Source organism: Exophiala mesophila (assembly GCF_000836275.1).
Source record: "Exophiala mesophila strain CBS 40295 unplaced genomic scaffold supercont1.3, whole genome shotgun sequence".
Lineage (NCBI taxonomy): Eukaryota > Fungi > Ascomycota > Eurotiomycetes > Chaetothyriales > Herpotrichiellaceae > Exophiala > Exophiala mesophila.
This window is the reverse complement of record NW_015622506.1, coordinates 1,001,074-1,015,479: the sequence shown is the minus strand read 5'-3', so window position 1 is coordinate 1,015,479 and position 14,406 is coordinate 1,001,074. Positions and strand designations below refer to the sequence as shown.

The 14,406-nt window shown below is 50.9% G+C and overlaps 6 protein-coding genes across 6 annotated transcripts; all 6 read left to right on the top strand.

Moving 5' to 3' along the window:
* Window positions 1–423: 423 nt before the first annotated feature.
* Window positions 424–1,370, top strand: PV10_04017 (uncharacterized protein; the record flags this gene model as incomplete). Its single annotated transcript, XM_016368532.1, has 2 exons — window positions 424–895; window positions 952–1,370. The coding sequence occupies 2 exons, from the start codon at window positions 424–426 to the stop codon at window positions 1,368–1,370; spliced, it is 891 nt and encodes a 296-aa protein (XP_016224320.1).
* Window positions 1,371–2,297: 927 nt separating this feature from the next.
* On the top strand, window positions 2,298–5,644 carry PV10_04016 (uncharacterized protein). The gene is made up of 4 exons (XM_016368531.1): window positions 2,298–3,477; window positions 3,532–3,999; window positions 4,058–4,132; window positions 4,185–5,644. The coding sequence occupies exons 1-4, from the start codon at window positions 2,724–2,726 to the stop codon at window positions 4,928–4,930; spliced, it is 2,043 nt and encodes a 680-aa protein (XP_016224319.1). The 5' UTR covers window positions 2,298–2,723; the 3' UTR covers window positions 4,931–5,644.
* Window positions 5,645–6,175: 531 nt separating this feature from the next.
* On the top strand, window positions 6,176–6,556 carry PV10_04015 (uncharacterized protein; the record flags this gene model as incomplete). Its single annotated transcript, XM_016368530.1, has 1 exon — window positions 6,176–6,556. The coding sequence occupies one exon, from the start codon at window positions 6,176–6,178 to the stop codon at window positions 6,554–6,556; it is 381 nt and encodes a 126-aa protein (XP_016224318.1).
* A 351-nt stretch (window positions 6,557–6,907) lies between these two features.
* PV10_04014 (uncharacterized protein) lies at window positions 6,908–8,465 on the top strand (the record flags this gene model as incomplete). Its single annotated transcript, XM_016368529.1, has 2 exons — window positions 6,908–8,218; window positions 8,278–8,465. The coding sequence occupies 2 exons, from the start codon at window positions 6,908–6,910 to the stop codon at window positions 8,446–8,448; spliced, it is 1,482 nt and encodes a 493-aa protein (XP_016224317.1). The 3' UTR covers window positions 8,449–8,465.
* A 2,197-nt stretch (window positions 8,466–10,662) lies between these two features.
* Window positions 10,663–11,005, top strand: PV10_04013 (uncharacterized protein; the record flags this gene model as incomplete). The annotated part of the gene is made up of 2 exons (XM_016368528.1): window positions 10,663–10,671; window positions 10,715–11,005. The coding sequence occupies 2 exons, from the start codon at window positions 10,663–10,665 to the stop codon at window positions 11,003–11,005; spliced, it is 300 nt and encodes a 99-aa protein (XP_016224316.1).
* Window positions 11,006–13,181: 2,176 nt separating this feature from the next.
* On the top strand, window positions 13,182–14,343 carry PV10_04012 (uncharacterized protein; the record flags this gene model as incomplete). The annotated part of the gene is made up of 1 exon (XM_016368527.1): window positions 13,182–14,343. The coding sequence occupies one exon, from the start codon at window positions 13,182–13,184 to the stop codon at window positions 14,334–14,336; it is 1,155 nt and encodes a 384-aa protein (XP_016224315.1). The 3' UTR covers window positions 14,337–14,343.
* Window positions 14,344–14,406: the final 63 nt, after the last annotated feature.

The window sequence follows — 14,406 nt, the reverse complement described above, 5'->3', positions numbered from 1 at the left end:
GAAGAATATCCAAAGAAAAACTCCGAGTTCAAACTTGGCAAGCCAATGAGGGGTGTTAATTTAAGATTCAATGACCCCGATGGTGAAATATATGTTTACATTGAGTGCACAATACAATACTATAGATGCAAGGAGAGCCAATGACGAGGATTGAAACTCATGTTGGACAGGATGCCAAATTCAACCCCAGATGTCTCCACGTTTTGTGTCAAGAGATGTTCCGTACGAGGCAGGTGCCGAGGTTGTCCATAGCGACTTCCTATGTAGCCCCTCACAATGATGACAACCTCGAAGTGACTTCATCTTTATATTCGAGGAATGAATTGTGAATCATGAACGTACTAGCATAGTTCTGGCAAGACGACGCTATCATTAAACTCCGATGTGTCTGTTTCTTTAGCACTCGGATGCAATATTATCAACATGTCAGATTTCAAGCTCTACTCGCAAGTGAATGAGAAGCGTCCTTTACCACAGGATCCTGTGGTTCGTGCGGATGTTGAACATGTCCTTGAGCACGGTTATGTGATTATTCCCAACTGTTTCACCAAGGCCGAGGCTAAGGAAGCCCGCGATGAAATAATTCGATTGTTGGGCAAGGAGCCTCTGATAGGGCGAAACAGTTTCGAGGGACTAAACACCAACCGGATCTATTCATTGCTCAACAAGACGCGAGTGTTTGACAAGTTTACCATTCTGCCTCGGGTTTTGGCATTGAATGACTACTTCCTTGACCCAGGCTATCTCCTGTCGGCATTCCACACCATCACCATCAATCCTGGAGAAAAGGCCCAAGGGCTACATCATGACGATGGCTATATTCAATATGCCCGACCTCGACCGCCGTTTGGCTCGGCGATTATGGTAGCATTCGACGAGTATACGGCGTCCAACGGTGAGTGATCGGGATTTAAAGTACCAGATGCATATGCAGAGACTGAACACAGACAGGGGCAACGCGCATTATTCCCAAATCACATCTATGGGGGAGCGATCGAAAAGGGAGACCAGAAGAAACCATCCCTGCGTTGTGTTCTGAAGGTGGAGTGGTATACTTCATCAGCACGCTTTGGCACGGAGGCGGAGAGAATGTGTCAGACCAGCCACGTCAAAGTGCGACGGTGCAATACTGCAACCCATACATTCGGCCGATTGAGAACCAGATCCTGGCGGTTGATCCACGCAAGTTGGATGAGATTAATCCGCGGATTGTGGAATTAATGGGATACAAACACATGGAGCCGTTCATGGGCTATGCTGATGGACTGGGCCCGCGGCGAGCAGCGAGGAGGATGGTAAGATGGCTGCAACACGAGGTGGACCAACATCCTCCAACATTTGCACATGAAGCTCGAGAGCCAAAATTGTGAGGATTGCTCTGATGATTGGATGCATGTGTCGGCGTGATGGATATGTGGAACATGATCAGCATCAAGCTCACGCGAATACGATGGGTGGATGATAATCTCCCTTACATATCAGTAGTCATGATGTACACATCAACGCTGAGTACGGACTCTTGGTAGTGGAGATGGCCTTGCGCGCCTTGTTCATCCTCGTGTCCAGAACATCTTTTCATGATTACATGTTTTGTTTCAGTGTCTCGCCTGGTGAGAGTAAGATGACGTCATTGGACCTTTGTGATTGATGCATGGTGAGGTTTGATCACATGACCAGAACGCTGAGGAGAAGAATCTCGCCCCTCAGGTCAAGAGCAGATGGAAAAAGCTTAGACTGATTCAAGGTCACTCAAGCACGGCGGCGTCAATTGTTTGATGGATGTCATTCTTTGTGTACTACTTGAAGAAGTAATTATTGCAACTTCAAATCCCAAGTTCAATCTCGTCTTGACCAATTTCTCTTACACTTGGAGGTAACTTGCCTCTTTTAACCAAGAGATGTAAAGGAGGCAATTGGCTCGCCTAAGGTCGGTGTTTGTCAATGGGCCAAATGTGACTCAGCAACTCCTGACCCACCAGCAGATTTGGTTTGAGATCAGAGCAACGATGGGAGAACTGGGAGGGTCAGGAGGGCGAACGGACGGCCGAGAGGCGCTGGAGGCGCGTGGGAGAGAGGTAATGAGTGGGAGGCAGGAAGTACTATGACGATTGGGCTTGACTAATCTTGGGGTTGACTTGTCCATCACTCCTGCCTTGCTTTGGCGCCACCAATCCTTTCCGCCTCCGCCTCCGCCCTAAACTTTTCCTGCAGTTAATCACTCGTACGAATACTCCGTACTGTATAAGCACGCACGGAGTACTTTCTAGGGCTGGCCTAAGTAAGGTAGTAGTGGACCTATGTGACCTACCAGCCTAACTTCGTACCGACCAACCTGACGATCGTCAAAACATGGTCATCTCTCAATACTGCAACATTCGTTCTTGTTTCTTGTTCAGTTGAGGCTGCATCTTGAATCTTCTTGCCTATCCGCCGTGTCCCTGCGTTGTTTTGCCATTTGACTTTTTATCTTGGACACTCAAATCGGTGGTTGCCCCATACCTATAGTGCTATCTGCGCGTGCTTCCGGCTGCGGGCTACACTATCTGACTGTTATTATTATTCCTCCTTTCGGTGTCTGGCTGCGGACTTTCGGGCTTCACCAAGAACCCAACTGCAAACTCAATCACCATTCACCATTCACTTCAACCATCCGCATCTCTATACCTCATCGAAATCGACGATGAACTAACTGCGATATCGATCTTGTTCATCTGCCAAGTACCATGGCTCCGTCGGAGCCAAATCCACGACGTGGAGACGACACCAACAACAGCCAAGTCAATACCGAACCATTCCCCTCGATCCAAGTGACCAGCGACAACGGTACAACTTCTACCACAACCACAACCACCGTCGGTCCTACCATCACCACCACCACAACCTATCCCTCCCGCGGCGGAAGACCATACACCGTCACCTCCTCGTCTCCCTCATCTTATGTCCCATCCCCAACGCCCGCTTCTCCCGTCATAGTCAGCCAAACCATCACCCCCGTCCCTTCGAACTCGAATCTCGCAGGCCCAGCGGCAGCGGCTTCAACTGCCCCCCCGCTTGTCTCTCGTCCAACGGTGAATAGGATTCGTCCCATTGGCATCAGACGATTGCCTTCTTCCAATCTAGTCCGTGTTCCAACAAACGGTTCAAACGGCGATGTCTCAGAATCTACCACCCAAACCTCTAGGAGAGGAAGAAGTTCCTCCGCTCCACAGCACTATCTCGGTGGTGCTTCGGGCACAACAAATAACCTTACCAGACAAACAACCAGGAACTCAACGTTGGCCCCTGTCGTTGAACATCTATCAACAGGGGACGCAACACCAGACCGGGACACTCTCAATGTCCCTGACAGCACGCCTAGCCGAAGGCGCAGTGTCAGTAACGCGGCACGGTCGGTCATGAGCAGGTTCAGCGATCGTTCGAGAGAACGGGATGAGCCCGAATATGACGATCAAGTCGTGGATCTCTTGGATGTCCTAGGCAAGTCTTTGAGTCTGGTCTCACGTGTCCCCGTCAGCGACTAACGCGTAGCAGATCCTGAGGTGTCCACCTTGACCACCCTGACCAACGTCCAGAATTCCCTGTTCGTGCCAGACCTAGGGCGATGGCTCAACAGACGGCCGACATACGAACTCAGCAGTCGACGATCGACCGTCAGCCGACGACCAGAACCTGGAATCCCGGAGAAAGACAGCTTCGGCATGAGCCCCATCCAGAGCGAGCCTACACACACGCCAGCGGAAGAGCAGGAACCTCTTGGGACCACTCCCAGCATCCAGCGCACCTGGTCCTGGCAAAGGAAGCCGCAGATTGAGCGAACACACAGCATTTCGTCAGTGGTCTCAGACTCGCACTATGCCGTCCTGCCTCATGGTGTGTCGCTCGAAGGCTGGAGTGACGAGGACAAGGAAGCCTTGGACGATCACGTCCGGCACATGTTGCACTCGAAACGATCAAAATTCAAGCAGAGAATGGTGGCCTTTGGGAAATATGTTCGGAAGCGTAAGTGACTCTGGCGGGGAAGCATGATCTATATGGCCAATTTGCTCACACATGGTAGCACTGGGATTCTTCGTCACGCTGTATGCCGTGCTCATCACCCTATTTGGTCTCGCGTGGGTGTTGTTTCTGATTGGTAAGCCACATCAAGCATGAATAAGACGGGCATTGGCTGACAGGGTACCCAGGTTGGATCTATGTCGGCGACCGGCAGCTGTACATCATCAACATCATTGACAACGTATTGGTTGCGCTCTTTGCGATTGTCGGTGATGGACTAGCCCCCTTTCGAGCGGTCGACACATACCATATGATCTACATTGCTCATTACCACCACTTGACCTGGCGGCTCCGCCGGGAACAGGCGCTGCCGACCCTGCACGATCACAACGATCTTCCCGCCAAGGTTATAGACAATGTCGACCCTGAGGCGCAAAAGGCTGAGGATGCCGAGTATTCAGTCCTGACGCTTCAGCAGCAGCAGAAGTTGGTGCACCACCAGGCCAAGTTCTCCAAGTCGCACTCTTTCTACAAGCCGCACGAGACGCCGACGCACTACGCCTTTCCCTTGCGTCTGTTGGTCGCCATTGTGGTCTTGTTAGATTGCCACTCCCTGTTCCAGATTGCGCTCGGCGCCTGCACGTGGGGCATCAGCTACCACTATCGGCCTGAAGCGCTGACCGCCACCATCCTATCATGTTCTATCACCGTCAACATCACCGCCGGCATTTTGATCAGCGTGGGTGACCGCAAGACACGCAAGAAGGACGTGGCCCTCCGAATGATGAGGCAAGATTTGACCTCGACAGCAATGAAAAAGGTGGAGAAGCACAAGAAGGACAGAGCGGAGCAGTTGAGAACGGCATCCAACCAGGAAAACTTTGAGGTGATCGACGAGGAAACGGCGGACCAGGTCAAGCCACGCTCGCCATGAGCATTGTGCGCTTGCACCCTCCGCAATCTTCCGGCGTCTTGATTGTCTTATCGAGCCGCAGTGACATGTGGAAAAGAGATGCCCGCTTGCACGCATAGCCCGCTGTTTTGAATATTAGCACCGGCGTTTGTTTGGCTGATGGAGGGCCCATGGCAATGTAATTTGGGAAAGTCCGGCTTAATCTGCCCACTATAATTGGAAAGTCATCATCGGTCAAGCCGGTGGTCGTTCGGCACAGTTGAACCAGAAGAGTAGCCTCGTCACATGCCGGGGCTTGCGAGCATGTTCGAGACCCAGATATCCCTGTTGGGCGCATGATTCAGACTTTAATAGAGACTTACTCGGATGTTGAGCGTCGAACAGCTGGCGCAGGACTGTTGGCATTGAGTATTGAACCTTGGACTTAACAAGGTCCGCCAGCGGACATCAGGCCCGTGTCACCGTACAGTATGTCCGCACAGATACACACGTCGACAGATGGAGCCGCGCAGGTCCTGGATCGACCGTTGGCCTATACTGTGATTTGATTAGGGACGTATCTATGTACAGTACGTTCACGGACTATGTTCCTCTTCTTTTCCGTGATTATTAAACTGCGTGAGTTTGGATGGACAAAGCCAAGTCCGGCGAATGAATTTCCTTTTGACAGAAGCGGGTGTGAGTCGTAAGGATCTGAGGGTGGGTGGCTGATGATGAGGTCGGGGCAAGTCGGGGGCACTCACTCCAGGAGATGCTGGGGGTGGGGGGTGGTGGATGTGCCGAGCTGAAGCCTAAAGAGTCACGAGAGTTCTGGGGAAGATGGTTGCAATCCTTCTCCCGTTCTTCTAGAAGATTATCACCAACCGCCCGCAGCAAGCTTTGCCTAGAAGAGATTAGGCTGCTGTCAGCCCTGCTTCTAGCGCCTGGGGACCTCCAGGTTTCGCCCGCCGCTCCTTCTTAGTGGTGCCTATCGATCGGCTATTGGGGCAGCCTTGGGCCGCCTATCGCACCATAGACGCCTATCTACTGGTCCTCCCCCGGCCCCCTCCCCCTCGCCCCTCCCATCTCCCCCATCATCAAGCCCCGGCCAAGATTCATAACCTCCATCTTGACCTCCTCCATCATCCAATCCCTCGTTTCCCCGGGCCCCGGCCAAAGCTTCCACCTCTTACTCCTCTACCAACATCCTGGCTCCACCACTTGTCATCTTGGCCAGACTGTTTCTAGAAACTCTATGGAAGATCATCCTGGACATTCGCTCTTCTGATGCAGTGCCCAGACTCCTATCTTCTTGTCTTTGATGTTGGAATTTACATACCCCGGAACCCTATCCCAGTCTTATCGCCTCCTGCCTCTTGCCTCTTGCATCCTCAAATGCTCTTTCCAGAGATGGGCCAAGTTGGTTGGTCGGTGGCTCCTTCCCTTCTAACTTCCACCCTTCCATCTCCGCTTCCATCTCCCACCAAGAACTCCAGCCGTCAAAGCTTCGTGTTCGCCTCAACTATTGACTTGTCATCAACAAGCCCGTCTCACGATAACTGGCGTGCTAGCTGGTGGGTCTCCCGCGGCTCTTGGGATAGACAACTCTTGGTATACCATCGTGGCGTCCCTAAACGGCCTTGGTTCCACGCCCCATCACTCATCTAATACATCATCGTGGGTGAGAGTGTAACCTTCCACGAGAACTGAAATGTGGGAACAGCCATAGTCCGCCATCACTGCTACACATGTCATGGCGGAGATCAGACATTCCTCGTGTCCGTTCTATCCCCCGTGCCCATAGCATTTGTCTTATCACTCGAGCTCCATCAAGACAAATGCTATAAAGAGACCCTCAAATCCCCAGGTCATGGACACTCTCTTCTCCAGACTCCAGACTCGTCGCCTTCGCTAACTTGTCCATCTCAACCCCGCGTCAAAAGAACCCTTTCCAAGTTGTGGTCTTGACTATTTCTTTCTGATCCCATCCGCTTCTCTTTCCATTTCACCGTCAACATCATGGCGGCCCCTCACGTCTCCAACCAGGGTTCCCCCATCAACGATTCCAAATTGTTCGTCGAGGTTGAAAAGCCTCGTGATCAGCAAAAAGAATATGTCGTCGACGAGGAAGGCAGGGCTATCCCCATCGATTACTCTGGAGCACACGAGAAGACCGACCCTGCTGAAATCGCCCTGGTCAAGAAACTTGATCGATGGATCATGCCCACCCTTTGGATCATGTACTGGCTCAACTATTTGGACAGGAATGCCATCGCTCTAGCCCGTCTCAACGACCTCGAGGAGGACTTGAACCTCTCCTCCACCCAATATCAAACCTGCGTTTCCATTCTTTTCGTGGGTTACCTCCTCGGCCAGATTCCCTCCAACATGATCCTTACCCGTGTTCGTCCCTCATATTACATGGCCGGGTTTATGGGTCTCTGGGCGATTGTCAGTACTTTGACCGCCGTCTCCCAGAATTTCACTGGTCTCCTTCTCACTCGCTTTTTCTTGGGCGTGACTGAAGCCCCATACTACCCCGGAGCTCTATTCATGCTCTCCGTCTTCTACACTCGCAAAGAGATTGCTACCCGTATTTCAATACTGTATACCGGAAATATTCTTGCCACTGCCTTTGCTGGACTCATTGCTCTCGGTATCTTCGAAATGGACGGCATGGCAGGGCTCGCTGGCTGGCGCTGGCTCTTTATCATCCAGGGTGTGGCCACTTTTGTCGTTGCCATCGGTGCTATCTTCACCCTTCCTGACCATCCCCTCACCACCCGCTGGCTCACCCCCGAAGAACGCCAGTTGGCTCATGATCGCATTGAGAGAGACACCGTCGGCGGCAAAGCCGGTACCAGCACTTTCGCCGGTCTCAAGGAAGCCGCTCGAGATCCCAAGCTCTGGCTCTTTGCCTTTATGCAGCACATGCACTTGGCTGCCAATGGCTTCAAGAACTTTTTCCCTACCGCCGTCGAAACACTCGGCTTCAATCGCACCATCACGCTCGTCCTTACCTGCCCTCCCTACCTCATCGCCGGCTTCATCTCTGTCTTCTGGAGTGCTTCGTCCGGCAAATACAACGAACGGACTTGGCACATTACTGTCGCTAAGGCTATCGCCATCTTTGGCTTTGTTCTAGGCTGTGCCACTCTCAACACTGGCGCCAGATATTTCGCCATGGTGGTCTTTGCTATTGGAACCTATGCCGTCAACTCTATCATTCTCGGCTGGGTGGGATCGACTTGTGGCCAGACCAAAGAAAAGAAGGCCTCTGCGTTGGCCATTGTCAACACCATCGCCAACTCGAGCTTCATTTGGACTCCTGTAAGTGGACTTGCACTCAGTTTGTTCCTAATCTACCTTACTGACTTTCCTGTCCTCAGTATCTTTGGCCTAAGACAGACGCCCCTCGCTACACCATCGCTATGGCTTCCTCAGCCGGCTTCTCCGTCGCCACCGCAGCCGGTGCCTGGGCCATGCGCCTCTGGCTCCAACGCACAAATAAAAAGATCCGCCAGAGTTCAGATGAAACCACCTTGTTCTACGCCTACTAAGAATTTGTTGTGTTTCTGATAAAGGGGTCGGGGCATGCTAAAAGAATATTGTCCTAGTTACGACCACAGGCTATTCCTGGCCTTTTGAAAGACCTTGAATATTTTCCCATGTAGATGTTTTGAAGAGGATCTCAGACAAGATGGAGCTTGAAACGTGAACATACTCATTAGCTGAGAAAGGAATGGATTAACGAATAAACGACTATCTTCAAATCTTACTTCAATCCCAAATCCAGACCACATGTCTAGTGTCTGACCGGTGTTTAGTATCTGACCGGTGTCTTGTGCAATGACCCAACGAAAAGGGAAACGCCTCGGACAGTGACTGCCAGAACAATTAGAGAACATCACCTGACGACCCCTTGCAATCAACGAAAAAGGCCCAAGTCTTCAAACCAGAACAAAGTCCTGCTGAAGAGTTTTCTCAATTCGTCGAAGTCCTCAAGTCTCATTTATTACCCATCCTTTCAACACAGGCTCAGCGTAAATTAGGTTCATTCCCTTCGAAATGACGCCTGATCACGCCAATCATGGTCAATAGTGTCTTTGTATATCATGTGATAGCTTAATGCTTCTTTAAGTGGGACTTGGAGGTTGAAAACTAAGCGACTTCTTTCAGATGAAGAATGGGCACTAGCGTAAAACCGCTGCATGTGTGAGACTCGCCTCAAATCCATTCGTTAGCATCTTTGTCATGCAATGTCGACCGACGCAACTATACAAATATGTTTCGCAACAATTACCAGTTTATAAGCGCACGCCTACGCATTGGAACAACGTTGAAATAGACCGATTGCGCTAATCCCAAACAATGCCAAATCCTAATCGAGAAGCCGCACCAGCACAAAATAGGACTAGCTGTTTTATGCAATGTGCTATACTACGTACATAATACTTCGTTCACTGGCGTAAATACAAATGTCCATCTATGGTCACACTTTCCAAGATCCTAGCAGTACACCACAACCGCTGTCACCCCATCGCGGGCCTCGTTGAGATACCTAGAGCTGCTTCTTAGTAAGCCTGAGCCTTTCCAGTCAGTTCATCGTGCGCTTGAGAACAAGATCTTGTCGTCAGCACTGCTTGGCGTCGTCGTGGAGTCTTCCGTCTCTCCTCTGGGTTTAGTCGGGCTCATTACTACCATCCAGCCTCAAATACTTACTCCCGATGAGGTATTTCTGACCGCCACAGGGTCCAGGTCTTGAGTTGCCACCAGCATTGCTTTACAACGGCCGTTGAAAGCAATGCCTCTGCCTGCTTTAGACCCCTCAGTCAACCTCCCCAGGCGCTGCAGATTCACGACATCTTTCACGGCGCCCCGATTCCGATTGTCCAATTTGATGATTATTAACCGCACGGCAATCTCCTAGATCGAATCCTTACGACTAGCCAACAATCTTACACTTGACCTCGGTGATCATCTTTGGCTTCATGTTTGCGCGCCTTCGACTCAGGCATGCGCCGCCTCCTCCCTCGCTGGCTGCATTTGTCTCTCTGTCACTCACTTAAGCTCTAAAGCCCCGAACTAAATGCCACCTGCTAGGAAGGCAGTTCCTAGCTTCGGTACATGACCTCGGTCATGGAATGTGATATTGTTTGGTATACGCCAGTATCACGCTTTGCTCGCTAATCTACTCAAGATTGATTTCTCTCTGTGTGTCTCTCCCCTTCAGAACTTGCCATTTTCAGCACATTTCAATTTTGGCTCTTCTTGAGAACGCCATTTCCAGCATCGAGCAGAACGAAGGTAGTGACAGGTTCGACTCAAAGACATGCCACATTCAGCCAGGCAAGCATCACAATCAGCGGCAGCATTTTCTCGCGCGGAATCCATCTCTGTTTGCCAAAGGGCCTTTCAACTGCATCCAGCCGCGACGAATGATCCATGGGTCAATGACAGCAATCTCTCCGCGCTACCAATGGCACAACATACCAGTCTTAATTATGATCCCATACCATTACCAGTGTGGGACAGGCAGTCGATCCCTCAGTGGCCTGACCATGTGTGCCCTGTCGAGCAACCAAACATCCAGCAACCATTTGAGCTTTCAACTGACTTCATGATACCTGAACTTCCGCCCAATATATACACCGGGATTCCTACTCTGCCGTACGATTCACACCCTCCTGCTATCTCTGGAAAATCTAGCGACGATTCATCTCCACAGAATGGCGTCCCTACGATCGATTACGTGTCCACAGTCAACGGCAAAAATGAAGCAAGTATGACCAAAATCAACTCTCAGACCCTGACTAATTCTGCCAGAAGCGCAAAGCCCAGAACAGGCAAGCTCAGAGAGCATTTCGAATCAGGCAGCAGGAAGCCTTGGATAATGCACACATCAGAATGCAGGCTCTGGAGACTGAGCTCCAGAGCGCCCTTACGGAGAAGAACCATTATGAAAGGCTCTTCTACGATCTCACCGACAAATATGAGCAGCTGGCGGTGAAATACAGGCAGCCGGCGACAGCAGGCTGCGATGGTGCCCCAGACGGTGCTGGTGTGAACAAGCGTCGCCGGGAAAATGCCAATGCGAAAATCTCCAATTTTGATTAGGATTGACTGTCGTCGACTCGCAACAGAATGAGTGTTCACTACCAAGCGCGTGCGCGTACATTTTGCTCGTACCTAGTAGTTGCTTTCCCGTCGGGAAAATAGCAGTATGGAATCTATTTTCAATCTCTCTAGCAGTGGTCGTTTGTGGTTGGAATTGACGATGATGTAAGGTAATCAAGCCTATCCTAGTAAGGGACCGGTGCCGAAGAAGCGTTTCGCTTGTCCACAGTCACCGAGCTCCATTAACAGTGTATTGGTCGCTTTGACTTGCCTTGTCGTGTCATTCTTGGCGTAGGATGCATAGCCTATTGACAGGACAAACCAAAGCTTTCCGCCTGGACTGCAAAACCATATGGTTATGGACGACATGTGTTTCCGTGATCCGAAGTCTAGAGTGTTTCGGAATCCGCAGGACCTACCTAGAAAAGCGCCGTAGACCTCTCATGCCTGATTCGGACACCTGATGACTGAACGTGAAGCGTTGTATCGCTTGCATGAGTTGCATCAGGCCAATAGGCAATGGATCATCGATCATTCATGAGATATCTCCTGGCAAGCAGGATTTCTACTGGTATCGGTGTGAACGCTGACCTAAGCCAGCCTCACGTGGCCATGATGTGGCAACAGGACAGACGCTTTGCCGTCTTTGTAACTTACTCAGTATGCTCCGATCCTATTAGTATACGTTTTGGTCGAAGTTCTCGCCTGATCAATCCGATATATGAGAAACAGTTTATGCGGAATTAGTTGATCCCCAGCTCACTCCAACTATTCCTTCGTGGTCTTTGCTCAGCCCCAACATTGTACTTGGTCTAGCGTCGTATGTAAGGTCTCAAACAAAGACCCACTGCCGTGATCACGAATCTTGTGCATGGGCGACGGAGTCCATCACCTTGAAACACCAGCGTGAGGTAAACGCTTAACCAATCAGGAGAGTGGTGATCGACACTCATGACCGTAATCAGTCAAGCAACTCCCCTCATGATCTACAGCAAGGGAGACAGAATGGGTTATACCTCCCCCTGGCGTGTAGAGGCTTTCCCGTGGGGTCACGTTCTCAGCAAAGCCCTGAATGGACCCTGCCTTGATATCACCCGCTAGGTCACTTAGATAAGCTGCTTCTGTGGCCCGACCCTGGTCGCCATCATCATTTCGGTGGGGAATCCCTCTGTAGGCATAGCGAACGATTGCAAGCTCTGAATTCCCTGGCGAGATCGTTGGTCAGGGAAAATCTGTACTTTTGAATGCGTACGTCAACCGACGATACGAAGTCTTGCATGACTGGCAGTATGAAACGACGAAACGTCCGACTCGGCTGATGTGTCACCTTTGGTCTCTGCCTCTCACTTGGGGGGTGCTGATCACTTGAATTACCTATTTATATCATACCGATACCTCTCCCAATTACTTATGGTAGATTGTTTGGCTCTTTGAACATATCGAGCTCCTGGTGTGCATAACCGTTGGATCACAATTGTGGTCGAAAACGAACACTTCCATGAGCCCCTCTTTGACTAGCATCACGTGCTAATAAATCACGTGACATAGATATCGCAGAGATGGTCTGTCACGTGAAAAGTACTACCAAAATCAGGAGCGAGTACCACGTGATTCAGAGCGGTCAAATCTTCCCCATCTAAGGGCCCCAACATGCCAACACTCTATTGGCCAGCCTTGTCTCCATAGCCTCGGTTGTGTGGTAAGTCTTGCGTCACGGGGACGGGGCACCGGGGACGGCAATCTCGCTTTGGACAGTCGACAAATGTCGGCAGTTGTGAAAATGGTCTTTCAGTCGATCAAGTAGCAATTTTGAGCGGCTACCCACACAATCATCTTCTTTGCCAAAGGCCCACCCTCTCAGCCCAGGCTGTCCGATGATCTTCCGTTGCCTTCCCTCCTTCATGACATATATGTCTCCTCGAGGATCATAGAATTGATTAGACAGATATCCTCGGAAGCCACAAGCACGAATCCACTGAGTCTCTGGTTGGTATTTCACTCTATTTGTCGGTATAAAGTTTGTAAATATTGTGTGATTCGCCTGAGCCTTAGCGGAACACGCCTTTCTCACCAGTTCTCCCAAGAAAAAGCAATTCTGGCAAGGCCATTACGGACCGAGACACACGCACCTTGGCTCTTTGTGAGAAGCTGATACCCTACACTTTTACCTTCCATCATGCCACTACCAGTGGGCATCTATCGGGCCGACCAAGTTGGATCGTTGCTGCGACCCAAGGAGATTCTTTCAACACGAGAGAAAGTGTTGGCAGGTAGTGCGACAGCATCTCAGCTTCGCGAAGTCGAAGATCGATACATTGCAGAGGTTGTTCAAAAGCAACTGGATGCTGGCCTTCGTTCCATCACTGATGGGGAATTCCGACGCGCCTGGTTCCATCTGGACTTCCTTCAGCATTTTGATGGGATTGAGGTTCAAGGCAGTTTGACGTCGACCAATCAATCCAAGGGCGGCGTGCAGCCTCCCCGTCTTGTTGTGACTGGGAAACTGGGGCATAGTAAACCTATTCAGGTCGACGATTTCAGATACCTTGAAAGCCAGATTGCCAAAGCGGGTGGCCAAGACAAATACGGCACGGTCACTACCAAAGTCGCGATTCCGAGTCCGACCATGGTCCACTTCCGGGGCGGGCGAGAGACCATCGACATGGAGGCCTATCCATCCCTGGACGAGTTCTTCGACGATCTGGCCAGAGTATACCAGGAAGAGTTGCAAGAACTGTACGATGCCGGGTGCCGATTCGTGCAACTCGACGACACCAATCTCGCCTATCTGTGCGATCCGGCCATGCGATCAGCCGCAGAATCCAGACACGGAAGTGACGCCAAGACGCTCGCCAGTCAGTATGCAGACCTGATCAATCGGGCAATTGAGAAGCGACCGAGCGACATGACGATCGGTATCCATTTGTGTAGAGGCAACCATCGAAGCCAATGGTTTGCCCAGGGAGGGTATGAACCGGTCGCCGAGGTCTTGTTCCGAGACCTTAACGTCGATGTCTACTTCCTTGAGTATGACGATGCGAGATCTGGGGACTTTAGTCCACTTCGACATTTGCCAGAGCATAAAGTCGTGGTACTGGGAGTCATGACGAGTAAACGTGGTGAAATGGATGATGCAGACACCATGGTGCAAAGACTAAACGAGGCGAGCAAGTACTGCAAAAGAGGCCTGGATCAACTCGCCATCAGCCACCAGTGCGGTTTCAGCTCGACAATGGAGGGAAACGAGCTAAGCGAGGATCAGCAGTGGGCGAAGGTCCGCGCTGAAGTCGAGATCGCGAAGAAAGTTTGGGGAGAGGATATATCCAAGTAGATTAAGGAACCGATGATATATGCGCCTAAGCTGCTCAATAAAGTCGTGAATATTCGTATCTACTGGTAAT